Source organism: Acinonyx jubatus, chromosome B4 (genome assembly GCF_027475565.1).
Source record: "Acinonyx jubatus isolate Ajub_Pintada_27869175 chromosome B4, VMU_Ajub_asm_v1.0, whole genome shotgun sequence".
Lineage (NCBI taxonomy): Eukaryota > Metazoa > Chordata > Mammalia > Carnivora > Felidae > Acinonyx > Acinonyx jubatus.
This window is the reverse complement of record NC_069387.1, coordinates 3,424,262-3,439,090: the sequence shown is the minus strand read 5'-3', so window position 1 is coordinate 3,439,090 and position 14,829 is coordinate 3,424,262. Positions and strand designations below refer to the sequence as shown.

The window sequence follows — 14,829 nt, the reverse complement described above, 5'->3', positions numbered from 1 at the left end:
CTCAAGAGGAGAGAGAGTGCAGGTCAGGCGTCCATCGGCCACCTTAGAGCTCTGCTCGCCACGGGCTCCTGGTGCGCCGTCTGGCGTGAGAATCCCGCTTGAGAAGGTCTGGGCAGGTGAACTGCGGGCGTCTATGGAAACGAGAAAGACCAGGATGAAACATTCATCCTGCTACTTAGCAAATTGCACACTTTCCCTGAGCTTTAAGTTTGATTTTTGTTTTTTTTTTTCAACTGTTGATTATAACAGCTACTTCGCAGGGTCCTGTGGGCACCAAATGGAACACCATGGAAAGCGTCCAGCACAGTGCCTGCCATAGGTCACATATTTATCCAGCGTGGGTTACTTCTCTTCTTCTCCTCTTTTCATTTCCTTCTATAAAACTCTGATATATAGCAACGTATTTTCCCACCGTTCCCAAACATCCCAGAGTTTGTTACTATATTTTAAAAAGAGGGCCACTAAAACTGAGGCCTTAGATCTGTATGAATTCTCCCCATCTGCTGCTCTCTGGGCCATAGTACTGAGCATAGTCCATATGTTGATAAATTAAGTTGCACATCTATTAAAAACTGTCAATAGAGAACTTTCCTTATTAGCTATTCTCAGCACTAATAGTTATTTAAAGAGCAAATCGAGGGGCACCTGGGGGGCTCAGTCGGTAAAGCAACTCTTGATTTTGGCTCAGGTCATGATCTCATGGTTCATGAGCTCAAGCCCCATGGGGGCTCTGTGCTGACAGCATGGAGCCTGCTTGGGATTCTCTCTGTCTCTCCCTATCCATTTGCCCCTCCCCTGCTCATGCACTCTCTCTCTCTCAAAAGTAAATAAACATTTTAAGGATAATAAATAATAAATAAATAAATAAATAAATAAATAAATAAATAAATAACAAATCTATACCTTCATGTCATATAGTAACTGCTGTTTTGGTAATAACACCAAAAACAAAATAAAACAAAAGCAGCTTCTTGCCCAACAGAGCATATCCTCAGTTAATATTATTGGGGGAGTTATTGGAATGACCTTTGGAACAACTTCATAAGACTCCTTGCAAGAGCCCTACCTAAATTATCTAGAAGAATAGGAAGGATCAGGGGTACCTGGGTGGCTTAGTCAGTTAAGCGTCTCTGACTCTTGGTTTCAGCTCAGGTCATGATCTCATGGTTTGGGGGTTCAAGCCCCACATAGGGCTCTGCACTGACAGCGTGGGGTCTGCTTGTGATTCTTTCTCTCGCTCTCTCTCTCTGCCCCTCCCCTGCTCGCTCTGTCTTTCTCTCTCGGAGAATAAATAAGCTTTAAAAAAATAATAATAGGAAGTATCAAAAGTACCAAAAGTTTGTATATCATCCCCAAATCCTTAAGCTTAAAGTTAGGTTTAAAATGCAAACTTTGGGGGCACCTGGGTGGTTCAGTCGGTTAAGCGTCCGACTCTTGATCGTGGCTCAGGTCATGATCTCACTGTCTGGTTGGCTACGTGACCTGCAAAGGGGGTTTCATTTTAGTGTCTACATTCATTCATCCGTTTAAAAAAGTGGGGGAGGGGCGATTATAAAATAAATATCAAGAACACACAGAAGAGACGGATGGACGCCAAATAAGTGAAATATCACCTTCAAAGCATTAAACGACTCTCTGTCATAAACCAGGGATTTTACTGCATTATTGCATTATTTCATCTACACGCATGCCACACGTCTCCCCCTCTGAACAGCTCTGGCCTTCTCTGATTCTTCTGGGCTGATCTGTTTAGAAATCAGATGCGACTAGTTGCACTGAGACCCCACACAGACACTTTTCCTGCAGGAAGCAGACACTGCTTCCCCACTGAACAGGTACTCGAACCAGGAGCAGCAACGCCTCTGTTAAGACGGCTCCTGTCCTGTGTATCTCTTGCCTCCTGGATACGTGGCCAGTCACAGGGCGTGAGTCATAGGTGCTGGGTGGCTCATGGGTGCAGGGGGAAGACACAGAACTCATTCTCTCTGAAAATCAGTCTACCTATCCTGTTTTTATACTATTGTTTTTCTTTTTGCTGAAAATTACCATGTTGAGTGTATCTGTATCATGTCCAGTTAGGTTCACTATTTTAAAAATAGACTATACAATCTTCGATACATTTGTCAGTGCGTGCAAGAGACAAGGACAAATCTACATTCTATGGGAACGTAGATAAGGAAAGTATTAAAACAATGAATAATTAATTGTCCAAAAGGTACACCGGCACCATAGCCACGACACCCGTACGCGTTGCACGGACAGCCACGTCCTAATCTTGATTCGGGGAGGACGCCCTTCCCTTCGCTGGAATTTCCCCCATCTGCCAAGGAGGCCAGCTTTGGTCACCTGCATATTCCCCAGACTCTTGTTTCCTTTGGCGATGGCCAATGACGGAGAAAGTCCTATCCCCAATATAACCACACTCTTGGAACCATCTCCCAAACATGACCAGCTGCTGTTCACCAGGGTGGGCTCAGCCTGTGGGTGGTTCAAGGCCAAACCATCTCTGTTCCTGGAAACAGACTCAGGTACAGGTCCTACCTGCAGAAGGCTACTCATTCTCTTTGTTCCCGGGGTAAAATGAGCTGAACGCAGGCCAATGGTAATTTTTATCAATTCGTTCTGGATCACCATCGCAGACTCTGTAACAGATACAGTATGTGGATAATAATCTTTTCTAACTTTAGATTCTGATACAAAGGTCCCTGCCTAGAACCTTCCAGGGTCATAATCCTGGTATATACTAGTCTGTTAAAATCTAACACATAAAATCCTCTCGAAATTCTTTTACATGCCCCATTCCTTAAAAACTTTAAAAGGATGTTCATTAAACTCCATCTTGAGACAAAAATGAAAGTACTAGTTATAATTCACTTTTCCATTTTGAATTTTAAAATGCACATTCTTTGTGGTCTTGGCATTTGTCTTGAAAAGGAACATGATGGTATATTTTAGGACATAATTCATATGGGAAGAAACACACTGAATGTCAGCATCACCCTAATTTAAACAGTTTGCACATTCAGAGGAAAAGCTTAGTTGCTAACCTCGGGGAGGGTTCTTGAGGTTTGCAGCCCCACCAGATAAACAGATCCCTTCCAACTAGAACGAGATGGCATCGTCCTAGGATGAAGGCCTTGTGGTAAGTAACAAGTAAATGGAGACTAAGTCCTAGATCCCTGGCAGCGGGCTTGTTGGAACACAGTGCCTGGGACAGCCCCCGCCGCCCAGCTTCAGATTCTGTAGGTTTGGGAACTGACCCTGAAAACTGCATTTTTAACAAGTACATGATGTGGATGTGGATGCTGTTCTAGGCCTGGGACCTTCCTGAGATCCGGTTATAAGGTATCTTTTTTTTTTTTTTTTAACTTTTACTTATTTTTGAGAAACAGAGAGAGAGACAGAGCGTGAGTGGGGGAGAAGCAGAGGGAGAGGGAGAGACAGAATCCGAAGCAGGCTCCAGGCTCTGAGCTGTCAGCGCAGAGCCCAATGCAGGGTTCGAACCCACGAACTGTGAGATCACGACCGGAGCCGAAGTCGGACGCTAAACCTACTGAACCACCAGGCACCTCAAGGCATTTCTTTTTTTTAAGGCCAAATTCTTTCTCACAGAATCCGAGTGTAAAACCTATACGTTATCCTAAACTATCCCACTCAAAGACAGCAGATCCAACATCGGCCTTCTAGGTATTTTGACCCTTTTCCTGCAATTCCAGGTTTCCCAGGCGTACAGATGTGTGTGCCAGACAAGGAGTCACAAGGGGGGACTCCGATTCGCACCCAGCACTCAGGCCTTCCAGACCCTCACGACACAACCAGGAGTCACCAGCACTATGGGCCTGAGGCCTGAGCGGGATGAGGCAGAGACAAGGGGAACAGAAGAGAGGGTGGACCCAGAGTTGGAAGGGGAGGGAAAGAGGGGGCAGGCTGGAGTGAACAGAGCAGAAGGAGATTAGGGAACAGATGAGATGGAGAACAGGGTGGGGGGGGAGCAGAAGAGAAGGGGGAGCAGAGGATGGACAGGGACAGAGGAGAATGGGGGCAGGGGAGACAAGATGGATGAAGGACACGGGGGGTGTGGTGGACAGAAGATTGACGAGGGGGGACAGAAGATGGACAGGGAACAGGATGGGAGGCAGTGGACAGATGATTGACGGGGGGGGACAGAAGATGGACAGGGGACAGAGGAGAATGGGGACAGCGGAGACAGAAGATGGACGGGGGACAGAGGATGGGGGGCGGTGGACAGATGATTGACGGGGGGACAGAAGATGGATGGGGGACAGAGGAGAATGGGGACAGCGGAGACAGAAGATGGACGGGGGACAGAGGATGGGGGGCGGTGGACAGAAAATTGATGGGGGGGACAGAAGATGGACGGGGGACAAAGGAGAATGGGGACAGCGGAGACAGAAGATGGACGGGGGACAGAGGATGGGGGCGGTGGACAGATGATTGACGGGGGGGACAGAAGATGGACAGGGAACAGGATGGGAGGCGGTGGACAGATGATTGACGGGGGGGACAGAAGATGGACAGGGGACAGAGGAGAATGGGGGCAGCGGAGACAGAAGATGGACGGGGGACAGAGGATGGGGGGCGGTGGACAGATGATTGATGGGGGGGACAGAAGGTGGACGGGGGACAGAGGATGGGGGGCAGTGGACAGAAAATTGATGGGGGGGACAGAAGGTGGATGGGGGACAGAAGACGGGGGGACAGGAAATGGACAGAGAATGGGGGGCGGTGGACAGAAGACTGACGGGGCGAGACAGAAGATGGACAGGGGACAGCGGAGGACGAAGGTGGGGGGACAGAGAAGGGTCAGAGGAGATGGAGGCGGTCGGGGGGAACAGAGGGTCCTGAGGGGGCAGGGCGCCCAGAGGTCGGAGGGAAGGGAGCGACGGGAGGGACGGGACGGACGGAAGGGACGGAGCTGAGGACGAAGGAGGGGAACAGCGCGGTCCCGAGGTCGGAAGAGGGTGCACAGAGGGGACAGGGGGCCCGCCTGGCTGCGCTCGGCCCCGCCGCGGCGCCGGAGCCGCTTGGCCGGGGAGCAGGGGACGGGGACCCGGTGACGGGGCCCAGGTGACCGGCCCGGGAGGCGGGACGGGAACAAGCACGCCGGTCTGGTGACCGGGACGGGGCCTGAGTGACGACTGACGAGGACCGGGGGCTGGGGGGGACGGCGATGGGACTGCCGGCCCGAGCGCCGGGACCGGGCGACCCGGACGGGGACCGACCCGGGCACCGGGGCGCGGGGACCGGGGGATGGGACGCGGGCCGGGGACAGGAGGAGCGGCTCCCTCGGCCGGCCGCGGGCGCACTGAGCCGCTCGGCCCGCACCTCCCAGCGCCGACTCCTCCGGCGCGCGGCAGCCCGCGCCTTATATACCCTGCTAAAAATAGCCTGCGAGGACGCCTCCCAATCAGAGCCGCCTGAAGTTCGAATTGAGCCAATGGAGAGGGCTGTGATGGAGAGGCTCGGTCACGCCAGGCGGGGCCGCTGTGAGTCACCGCCTGCCATTGGCCGCAGCTGACATCACCGGCGCGCAGCCCCCGGGCCGGGCGCAGCGTGATTGGGCGGTGCACGGGGCGGGCGCGGGCGAGTCACGTGGGGGGGAGGGAGTGGGGGGAGCCAGGCGGGGAAGAGGGGGAGGCTGGCAGGGAGCTTTGAATAGGGAAGTTTTGCAGGGGTTACGTTTGCAGTCAGTCCGGTGTTTGCAAATATTGTGTGGGCTCGCGAGCGCGTCTCTGGGCTCCGGCAGGATCCGAACCCGCGGCGCCTAATTGCTGTGCACTGAGTTTGCATGAAACTTTCCCCGGCGCTGCAGGCACGGCTGCTGCGCTCTCGACTCCAGACCGCACACCTCCCTGTTTTCACAACAGCAGTGACTGTCTTTTCCAACCCGACATGGATGTACTCCCAATGTGCAGCATCTTCCAGGAACTCCAGATTGTGCACGAGACTGGTTACTTCTCGGCGCTGCCCTCCCTGGAGGAATATTGGCAACAGGTAAATTGGAATTTTCGTGTGCCAGGTGCCCGGTGCACCGAGGAGGGAGTGCATGCACGCACGGCCAGGATGGTGTGTGGTTGGAGGTGCATTTATTTTTCCTCTTCTTCTTCTTCTTTTTTTTTTTTTTTTCTTGTTCAATGGTTTGGGTACATTAAAAACAAAAATTTGAAATAATTAGTCCTAAAACGTACTTCTGCTGCCTGCGTGCGGAAGGCACTTAAAAGGGGCCTTTCACGGCGTGGAGCGGAGTTGTCATATGAGTGGGGCGCAGCGGCGCGTCGCCTCTCGGACTGTTTTCGCCCGTTTCTGGGGCTCCTGGACTGCATCCTCCGGAGGGCAGTCCCAGCCCCGCGGCCTGATCCCGGCCCGAGCCCTTGGCGGAAGTTTGGTGTTTGTACCAGCTCCAGACTCCACAGCTGGATCTTGTCATATGAACTTGCATGGACTGCCAAGGGTATTTTTTTTTTTAATGGGGAATTTGTTTTTGTTTTTGGATTTGCTTTTTGTTTTTGTTTTTTGGGTTTTTTTTTTTTTGTTTGGTGTCTGTACATAGACTCTTTTTTTTTTTTTTAATTAAAAATGTCACCAGGGACACATCCACCGGCTCCTTTTCTCTACTGGGCCATTTCCAGTGTCTTTTTCCTCTTTGGAATCCTTGAGATGTGTTTGGATCTGTCTTGTTTTTCTTACCTGCTTCTTTTGTTGACCAGGAAAAAAAAAAAAAAAAGAGCCAACAATGTTTGCACAACCAGTGACTTATCAGTCATATGACAATGAGCCCGTCCAAATTGCTTCAAGTCTGAGTTTGAGAAGAAGAGTCCTAGTTTCCGGCATTTTTTTTTTTTTTTTTTTTTTTTTTTTTTTAGTGGAACTGGAATTTTTGACATTGGACATTTAAGAAAGTTATTACCTCCCCCCTCCCCCCAATTGTTAGGATTGCCTGAAGGGAGAGAGGAGACTCTGACACTCGTCCCATTGTCTTTAAAAAGATAGGAGGGGTCAGGGCTGTCTCTGCCCCTGCTAGGCTGTTCGCTTTTTGTCACTAAGTGAATTAGCAGATCAAATATATTCTGTGGGTTTCAAAGCCTAGAAAGCTTTTAAAGGGGATGAAATGCAAAGTGTTGCAACCTTCACATGCCTGCTTAATCGTTCCCAGCCCCGTCCTGCCTTCCTCTCCCCTCCCCCCTTTTCCTCCTAAAGTAGCTGCTCCCCAGGACGTGATTGAAATTGATCTAAGTAGTTTCCTTCGGGCATTTGGGATTTGGGCCCCAAGCCAGGCTGAGCTCCCGGTGGCCTTCAGAGGCTTTTAAACTCTCTGAGAGCTGCGTTTCGGTCCCTGGGGCTGATCGGCATAATGGAGATTTTTAAATTAGCCAAATTATGAAAGTTTAGCACGACCTCAGCAAATGTGCTTTCCTGTTTCTCTGGAACATCAGTTGGAGCCCTTGGTGTCTGTCCTTAGAGCACCTAGTATGCCCTGTAACTCAGACGTCTGATTTTAGGGGTAAAGAGAAAACAATGATGTTTTTTTTTTCCCCTTTGCTTGCTCATGCTGGCTATGTGACGAATCCGTGGGGAGGGGGAAGGGTATGTGCTATATTCTAGCAGGCACATTTGCTCAGTAAGCAAGCACGAGCCCTTTGGGTAGGCTTTGCGGGTCCTGAACGCGATTTGCAGAGTTTGCTGTAGAAACTGAAATCTGTAGAAATGCAGTTGTATGGACAGCCTTATATGGGCACCCAGGCAGTTGATCCTAGTAGAGATCAGGGCGGACACAATGTAATCCTAAAATGTTTCCTACCGTTTTTCTTTTCCAGTGGCTAGGAAGTTTGAGATGGTGGGGAGAGGGGATGCTGCTCTCTCGGCAGTTGTAGCTTCTTGAAAGGTTGGTTGTGGGGCTGGGGAGGGGCACTGTCCGTGACACCTGCATGTATGTTTGAACCGGGTCCTTTTCTGGCCGCTGATCAGAATTTCAAAAGGAAGTCTCCTTTGGCATTGCGTGAAAGAAACAGAGTGATGACTCATACAGTTGTACTCTTGGCCAGTAGATAAAGTTCTTGTCCATTGTGGGACTCCCAGCAGGGCTGGGGAGGAATTTCCCCTCCTGCATTCTTTACAATAGCAGATGGCCATTCTGGAACTACTTCTCCACTCCTGTTGTTGAAGCTCTTGTTTTTCTCGGACCACTGTGGAAGTCATTAAAGTTGTGGGTGAGCACGGCCCCTGCACTTGGGAATGGCATTCTTTGAGAGCCTCCTGGGTCGGGGCTGTGCAGGAAATGGGGTGGTTTGTCTGCAGCTCCACTGATGCCCCTGAACACAGACCGTCAGCGGGCTGCGCCTGCTGGCTGAGCGTGGCCCTGTGCTCTCAGCTGTGTCTCTAAAGACAGACACACGCAATGTCAGAACACATTGCATTGCGGGCTGGGCAGCCTTTCTGTCTTGTGCGTGAGAAGGGAGGGCGGCCGGGGCATTCCTTCATGCACATGGTGCTCCACACTGTCAGATAATCTGGTTAAACCTGTCGGGCGGGGAGGGGGGACTGTCTCAGGCCGGTTTTCTTTGTGTGGCTCACGGAAACTCATTAGTAACGTCAACACCGGTAACTGTAACCAAAATGGCTTCGTGACCATCAGTCCTTGTGGCCACAGGTCCGACCTGGGAAGGCCAGGAGAGGCTCCACCTCTGGTCTTTCTTCCGAGTGCATATCCATTCCTAGAAACAGCCTCCCCCTCGCTCTCCTAGAGACGAGATTCGTACAGCGCCACGGCCACGGCCACGGCCACGGTCTACCTGCCCTTGATTCCTGCATGTTTTTGGCAACTTGCTTTCGGTTCCATTTTCAGCCGTCACAATCACGTGCCTTCTTGTGGTTCCTTTCGCACAGACCTGCCTGGAGCTGGAGCGTTACCTCCAGAGCGAGCCCTGCTATGTGTCGGCCTCCGAAATCAAGTTCGACAGCCAGGAAGATCTGTGGACCAAAATCATCCTGGCTCGGGAGAAAAAGGAGGATCCGGACCCGAAGCTTTCCTCCACTCCCCCCGAGGATGCTCTGAACAGCCCCGGCTGTGCTTACAACGTGGAGACCCACAGCCTGAACTCGGACGTGAGCAGTGAGTCTTCCGACAGCTCCGAGGAACTGTCCCCCACCACCAAGTTTTCCTCCGACCCCATCGGCGAAGTCTTGGTCGGCTCGGGGACCCTGAGCTCCTCCGTCACCTCCACACCCCCTTCTTCTCCAGAACTGAGCAGGGAGGCTTCTCACCTGTGGGGCTGCGTGCCAGGGGAGCCGCACCCTCCCGGGAAGGTGCGCAGTGGGACTGCGGGGAAGCCGGGTGACAAGGGCAGCGGGGACGCATCCCCAGATGGCCGCAGGAGGGTGCATCGGTGCCACTTTAACGGCTGCCGGAAAGTTTACACCAAAAGCTCGCACTTGAAAGCTCATCAGCGCACTCACACAGGTCAGTCCCTCCTGCCACGCGGGAGGTGGGCCGCTGGTGGGCGCCGCTGAATCGCACCAGCCCTGGGAGGGGGCCGGGGCCCCGGCGAGCGGACGCGTCCTCACCTCATGCCTCCCCCAAAAGAGTTGGGTCTCTGGGGAGGACAGAGTAGGAGCGGAAGGACTGGACGTGTGTGCCCGATGAACGGTTGACACTTTGAGATTACCCGGATGAGGTAAATCCCATTCTCTGCCTACACCCCACACCCCTCACTCGCTCCAACCTCCCCGCCCATCCAGGCCCGTGGTGCCCGGTCTGCGGCATCCGTGCAGACCGTCACGTGGAGCGCCCGTGATTTTCTCCTGGGGTGGGGACAAAGGGTGGCCGGGCAGCAGGGAGCACGCCGGGGTCAGCCGTGCTGCGAGACGGGAGCTTGGCCAGTGCGCAACGTGGGAGGCAGTACTGGTGTGTGGGTACTTCCTGAGAATTTCTCTGTGTATCACGTGGCCTTTGTTTTCTGAAACCAGTTGGGAAAAAAAAAAAAAGACTTTGTCACAGAAGACCACAACTTAGATGACAGTCGCATGTGAAATTACCGTGATAGTCTGGGGTGCCCCGGGGGCAGAATCACACAGGCTCCAGAGGCGGGAGGGATGTTGTGGATGAAGTCGCATAAACCGGCCCACCCTGTGATGAGGCAGGGACCTGGGAGCCCCCAAGTCAGGGTCCCCGAGTCCCCGTCTGTCCTGACCGGCGTCACACTTGAGGACAGGCCGTGGCAGAACCTTCACTACCCTCAGGTAGTGCTCGTAGTGAATTCGGGTTTATTGTCTGACCAACCGGTGAAGACAGCTTGGCCGTCGGATGGCCATTTAGAAAGTGCTTTGAAGGCCTGAGGATGGGGTTTCCCAGAAACTCATGACCTCAGTTTTGGAGAAATGTCGCTTCCCGGAGGAAACTACAAAGCCTCATTCCACAGGGAAGTGAGTAAGGAACAAAATAAGCACTTGAGAGAAACCGTTTCCATGGAGAGAGCTATAAAAGCCTGCCCCCGCCAGGGCTGTGGGTCCAGCGGGCTGACACGTCAGCTCAGAACTATTTCGCCAGTCTGAGTAATTGTCATTCTTACACGTTAGCGCTGATTACGGTCACATGGCCCAAGGCTAGGTCAGGAGGGGGCTCCTGGGTGTCCCCTGGAGTGCGGCTCGGCTCCGGCTCCGTCCCTAAGTCCTTAATTGAAGGGGGACTGAATTCCCGAGGAGGCCGGCCCCTGGGCTTGCCCCTGAGCGGACTTTCCTCCAGCCCCTTCCTTGTGCGCGGTCACAGCACACCTCCTCCTGCTCAGTGAAATCACGGTGTGCCTGTCGTGTGCTCTCTTCCCAGGAGAAAAGCCTTACAGATGCTCATGGGAAGGGTGTGAGTGGCGTTTTGCAAGAAGCGATGAGTTAACCAGACACTTCAGAAAGCACACTGGTGCCAAGCCTTTTAAATGTTCTCACTGTGACAGGTATGTGTTCCCAAAGTGCAGGGGCGCGGAGTGCCAGCGAGGAACAGGCGTGCGGTGCAGAAGGCAGGCATTTTCCTGTCCCGAGATGGCATTTGTCATTTCAGCCTGGGACTTTTTTAAAGCGTCTGTAAGATGCCAGTTGCCCAAATTAGGAAGAACTGTGTTCTGTGCGCGTGAGACTAGAGTGATTTCATTCATACTTTGTGACCCTTGGAACTTGAAGGCTGGGTAGTGAGGTCGGGTGAAGTGCTCCCCAGAGCTGGGTGGAGGCCTTCATTCACGTCCCGGGAATGAGTCTCCCTGACTCCGTGGATCCCCACTTCCCTTCGGGAGGGGTGGGGGGCGGGGCGTGGGGCAGGCCCGGAGAGGGGCGGGGCGAAGGCCAGACCCGGAGTGGGGCGGGGCGGAGGCCAGACTCGGAGGGGGGCGGGGCGAGGCCCGGCCCGGAGGGGCGGGGCGGAGGCCAGGCCGCAGGTCTGTAGCCTCAGCGCAGGCGGACACCTAACGTGTTGGATGCCGATTTGCTCTGCAGGTGTTTCTCCAGGTCCGACCACCTGGCCCTGCACATGAAGAGGCACCTGTGAGGGGGCAGAGCGGCGAATCCTGCGGGCTAAAAGGCTTCCAGGCTGAGAGACAGCCGTGGAAGGAGGGTGCGTGTTCCAGCCAAAGCATGCCATTTTGCACCCCACCCAGCTGCCTCCAGGACCTCTACTGGGAAGGTCTCTCGAGGGCGAACCACGTCACGTCAGAAGCGGCAGGGCACCCGCGGTGTGTGGTGTTTGGGTGGCCCCGACTCACCACCGGTACCTGCCTTCCGAGTGGTCCCCAAGCCCTTGCCGTGAGCATGTGCACTGAGAATGTTACTGGTTGGGTTGCCTGTCTGTGGAGGATCTATTTCTGACTGTGTGATGAGGCCGAGGCTTCTCCCTCGCGGTGGCAAGGCCGCGAGAGGCAGCAAACGCGTAGTTTGAATGTTTTGTGTGTGCGGAGTATATACCACGAGAGGAGATGACCACCAAACATTTCCTAGGGGGTGGGGTCTGCGCCTTAGAATAAAAACTAAAAAAAAAACTAAAAAAAAAAAAAAACAAAAAAAAAACAAGAAGGGAACATATGGAGGGCGGGAGTGGGTGGTCTTGACCCCCGAGTGGCGAGTGGGTGTGGGGAGGGGAGCCCCTTCCCGTGTGAGAGAACGTTCGGTGTCTGGTGCAGCTATGAAACGTGCAATGTGTCAAGTAGCTTGTTTACCAGCTACAGGAGCTCATTTGTTACCCGTCGTATAAGCTGTGTATTTACAAATATAACACATCGATAACTTTTCCTTATAAGACAAAAAGTAATGCATGGTCTGGGGAACTATCTGCTTTTCCATTCTTCAATCAGGACTGCAATGTCGATCCCAGTTACTGAGCAGCTAACGTGTGGTTGGTCAACTTCAGCGATCCCTAGCCATCTGGGCCTGGCAATACACAATCCTCCCCCCCTCCCCCTTCGATTTTGTAACACTCCCTTTCAGAAAGGCAGTTGTGCAGCATAGGATTATTTTTTAAATGATTCTGAATTTGAATTCCCTTTTTGGAGACTTTCATGATGCCCTGTGAAGGCACTGGGCCTGTGTTGGGTATCAAGTGCTAGGGCTGGGAATTGCCAGTCTAATGTTCCATTAGACTCAGAACCTAAAGTTTTTCTCAGTTGGGTGGATAAAACCACTAAAGCTTCGAAACTGTTTTCTCATGCAGCTAAGTTTCTCTTATTTATGCCTTGAGGACTAATTTCTGGTTTTCTAGCTGTTAATGCACTGTAGATCTTAATAATGGTGCCTTATGCAAGTGGCCCTTCTGCGGGGGGGTCTCATACAGGGGTATGGGTGATGCATGCTTTATTAAGGCTCTTTTTTTCACCTGGCATTGTACTGTATCAATATATAATACAGAAAATCGAATCTCGTACAAAAGTCCTCCTTCACCAAGACAAACGGAGAGATAAAACTCCCCAAACAAGTCAGTATTTACGCGATATGTTTTGACAACTTGACTGTCAGTGTTAAAGTGAAAACAGGATCATTGGAAAATCAGACCATTTCTGCCACCATGAGACTTTCATATAGACTTTGCACAACCATTGTGTATAGATCACACACCGGCTGTATTTAATATGTAACGTCACGCATATTAAAGACACAGAAGTATAAAAAACCCATGTTAATGTATTTGCTTAAAAGGCACAAGTTCCACACATGTATCTGTTGGTAATACAGAAAGTATATTACTTTTTTTAAAAAGTGGGCGGAATTCTTGTGTATGTATATTGTGTGTAACGTATGTGTATGTGTGTGTGTGTGTGTATGTGTGTGCGTGTGTGTGTGTGTATATATATATACATATATATAGATAATATATAAATATTTTTTTAAGGAGAACTGAGAATGTTTAGCTAGAAAATTCCACAGCCTGTGAAGAGATATTTCAGAATGGCCATAAAGGAGGTAAAAATGAAAACTATAACTTTTATAAAGGCTTTATCTGTAATTTAATGATTTGCTACAGATTCTTGGCATCAGATCTCTCCCAGACTGCTGACTTCGCTCGTCATTATTGGCAGGTCCAGAATAGGAGACCTTCGGCCATTCAAAAGTGGCTCGGAGGGGAATGCTAGCCCACTAATTGGTCTCAGACACACCAAGGTTTTGATTTTGAATTTCAGCCTTATTAGAACATCTAACCTAAGAGTAAGCTAGTCACAGGGATTCTTTTTTAGAATACTTTTTATGCAGATGAAGCTATTTTTTCCAGCAAATAGATTCTTCCAGTTTTTCCAACGAGTCATTTCCCCGAATTGGCATACCACAGCATGGCTGATATTTCATCCAGCTGCTGGCTTGTGGGTGTGGATCTTGTCTTTATATATATGTATATATATATATATACATATGAGTCTGGCTGGCCTGGTATTTTGTTTGATCTTCCTGGAAATGAGCAGTGATGAAAGCTCACATAACTGGTTTTTTGTTTTGTTCTGTTTTGTTTTGAAATCTGGGCTGATGAATACACATACCTGAAGAACTCATTTCATTTTGCTGAGGGGAAAAAACGCACTTTTCTTTTGGCAATTCCAAATCCAGGCGCTTGATTTGCTGGGTTTTGGGAAACTCCTTTTTTGGCCCTGCTCTGTTGCTTAGCCATAACAATTCCATTAAGCAAGAAGGTTAACGAAAGACAAAAAAGGCAAGAAGAAGAAGGAAAAAAAAAACAAAAAAACGCAACGGCTTGCGCTGGCTTGTCTCGCTTACGAAACACCATGGAGTTGTTTGATTGGGTGGGGCTCAATGCCATATGTGTTGATGCCTGTAATTTTCATAATAAGCAAGTACGGAAAGAATTACATTCTGTTCAGGTGATAACTGAGCCTCAATCAAGCAGAAACTTTTTGCTTGACGTTAAAAAAATTTCTATTAGTGAAATTTCTTTCTTTTTTTTTTTTGAAGCACCCTGTTCTCTAAAGAATCTTTGTAAGATTTTTGTAAAATTTTGTTTTACAAGATTTTATTTGAAATTGTTTTTTGCAAGATTGTTATATTTCTGTATGAATGTATTTTTTATTGGAATAACATAAAAGAATTCTTATCAGCATCTCGAGTCTGGTGGTTTTTGGGGGGCGGGGCGGGGCGGGGCTGTGAGGGTGTCGAAACAGATTCCTGTTCTATTAATCACCCTGAGCCTCCTTGGGAAATCTCCCTTGTGCAACCTTGCCGGCCACCCCCGCCCCCCGCTGACTTGTGGCTGCTTCCTGTCCTGGGAGCTGAGAGGCGTCTGATACAGAAATGGTAGGAGGAGGAAGGTAGTAAGGACAGGACAGGCAGCCGGCC

General features: G+C 50.8%; 1 protein-coding gene across 1 annotated transcript; it reads left to right on the top strand.

Moving 5' to 3' along the window:
• The first annotated feature begins 5,661 nt into the window (after window positions 1-5,661).
• Window positions 5,662-14,593, top strand: KLF6 (KLF transcription factor 6). Its single transcript, XM_015075262.3, has 4 exons — window positions 5,662-6,015; window positions 8,905-9,478; window positions 10,841-10,964; window positions 11,497-14,593. The coding sequence occupies exons 1-4, from the start codon at window positions 5,914-5,916 to the stop codon at window positions 11,546-11,548; spliced, it is 852 nt and encodes a 283-aa protein (XP_014930748.1). The 5' UTR covers window positions 5,662-5,913; the 3' UTR covers window positions 11,549-14,593.
• Window positions 14,594-14,829: the final 236 nt, after the last annotated feature.

Coding starts and splice junctions, on each gene's coding strand:
- KLF6 (XM_015075262.3), top strand. CDS start 5,914: ATGGATGTACTCCCAATGTGCAGCATCTTCCAGGAACTCCAGATTGTG. Junction 6,016..8,904: donor TGGAGGAATATTGGCAACAG/GTAAATTGGAAT, acceptor CCTTTCGCACAG/ACCTGCCTGGAGCTGGAGCG. Junction 9,479..10,840: donor TCATCAGCGCACTCACACAG/GTCAGTCCCTCC, acceptor CTCTCTTCCCAG/GAGAAAAGCCTTACAGATGC.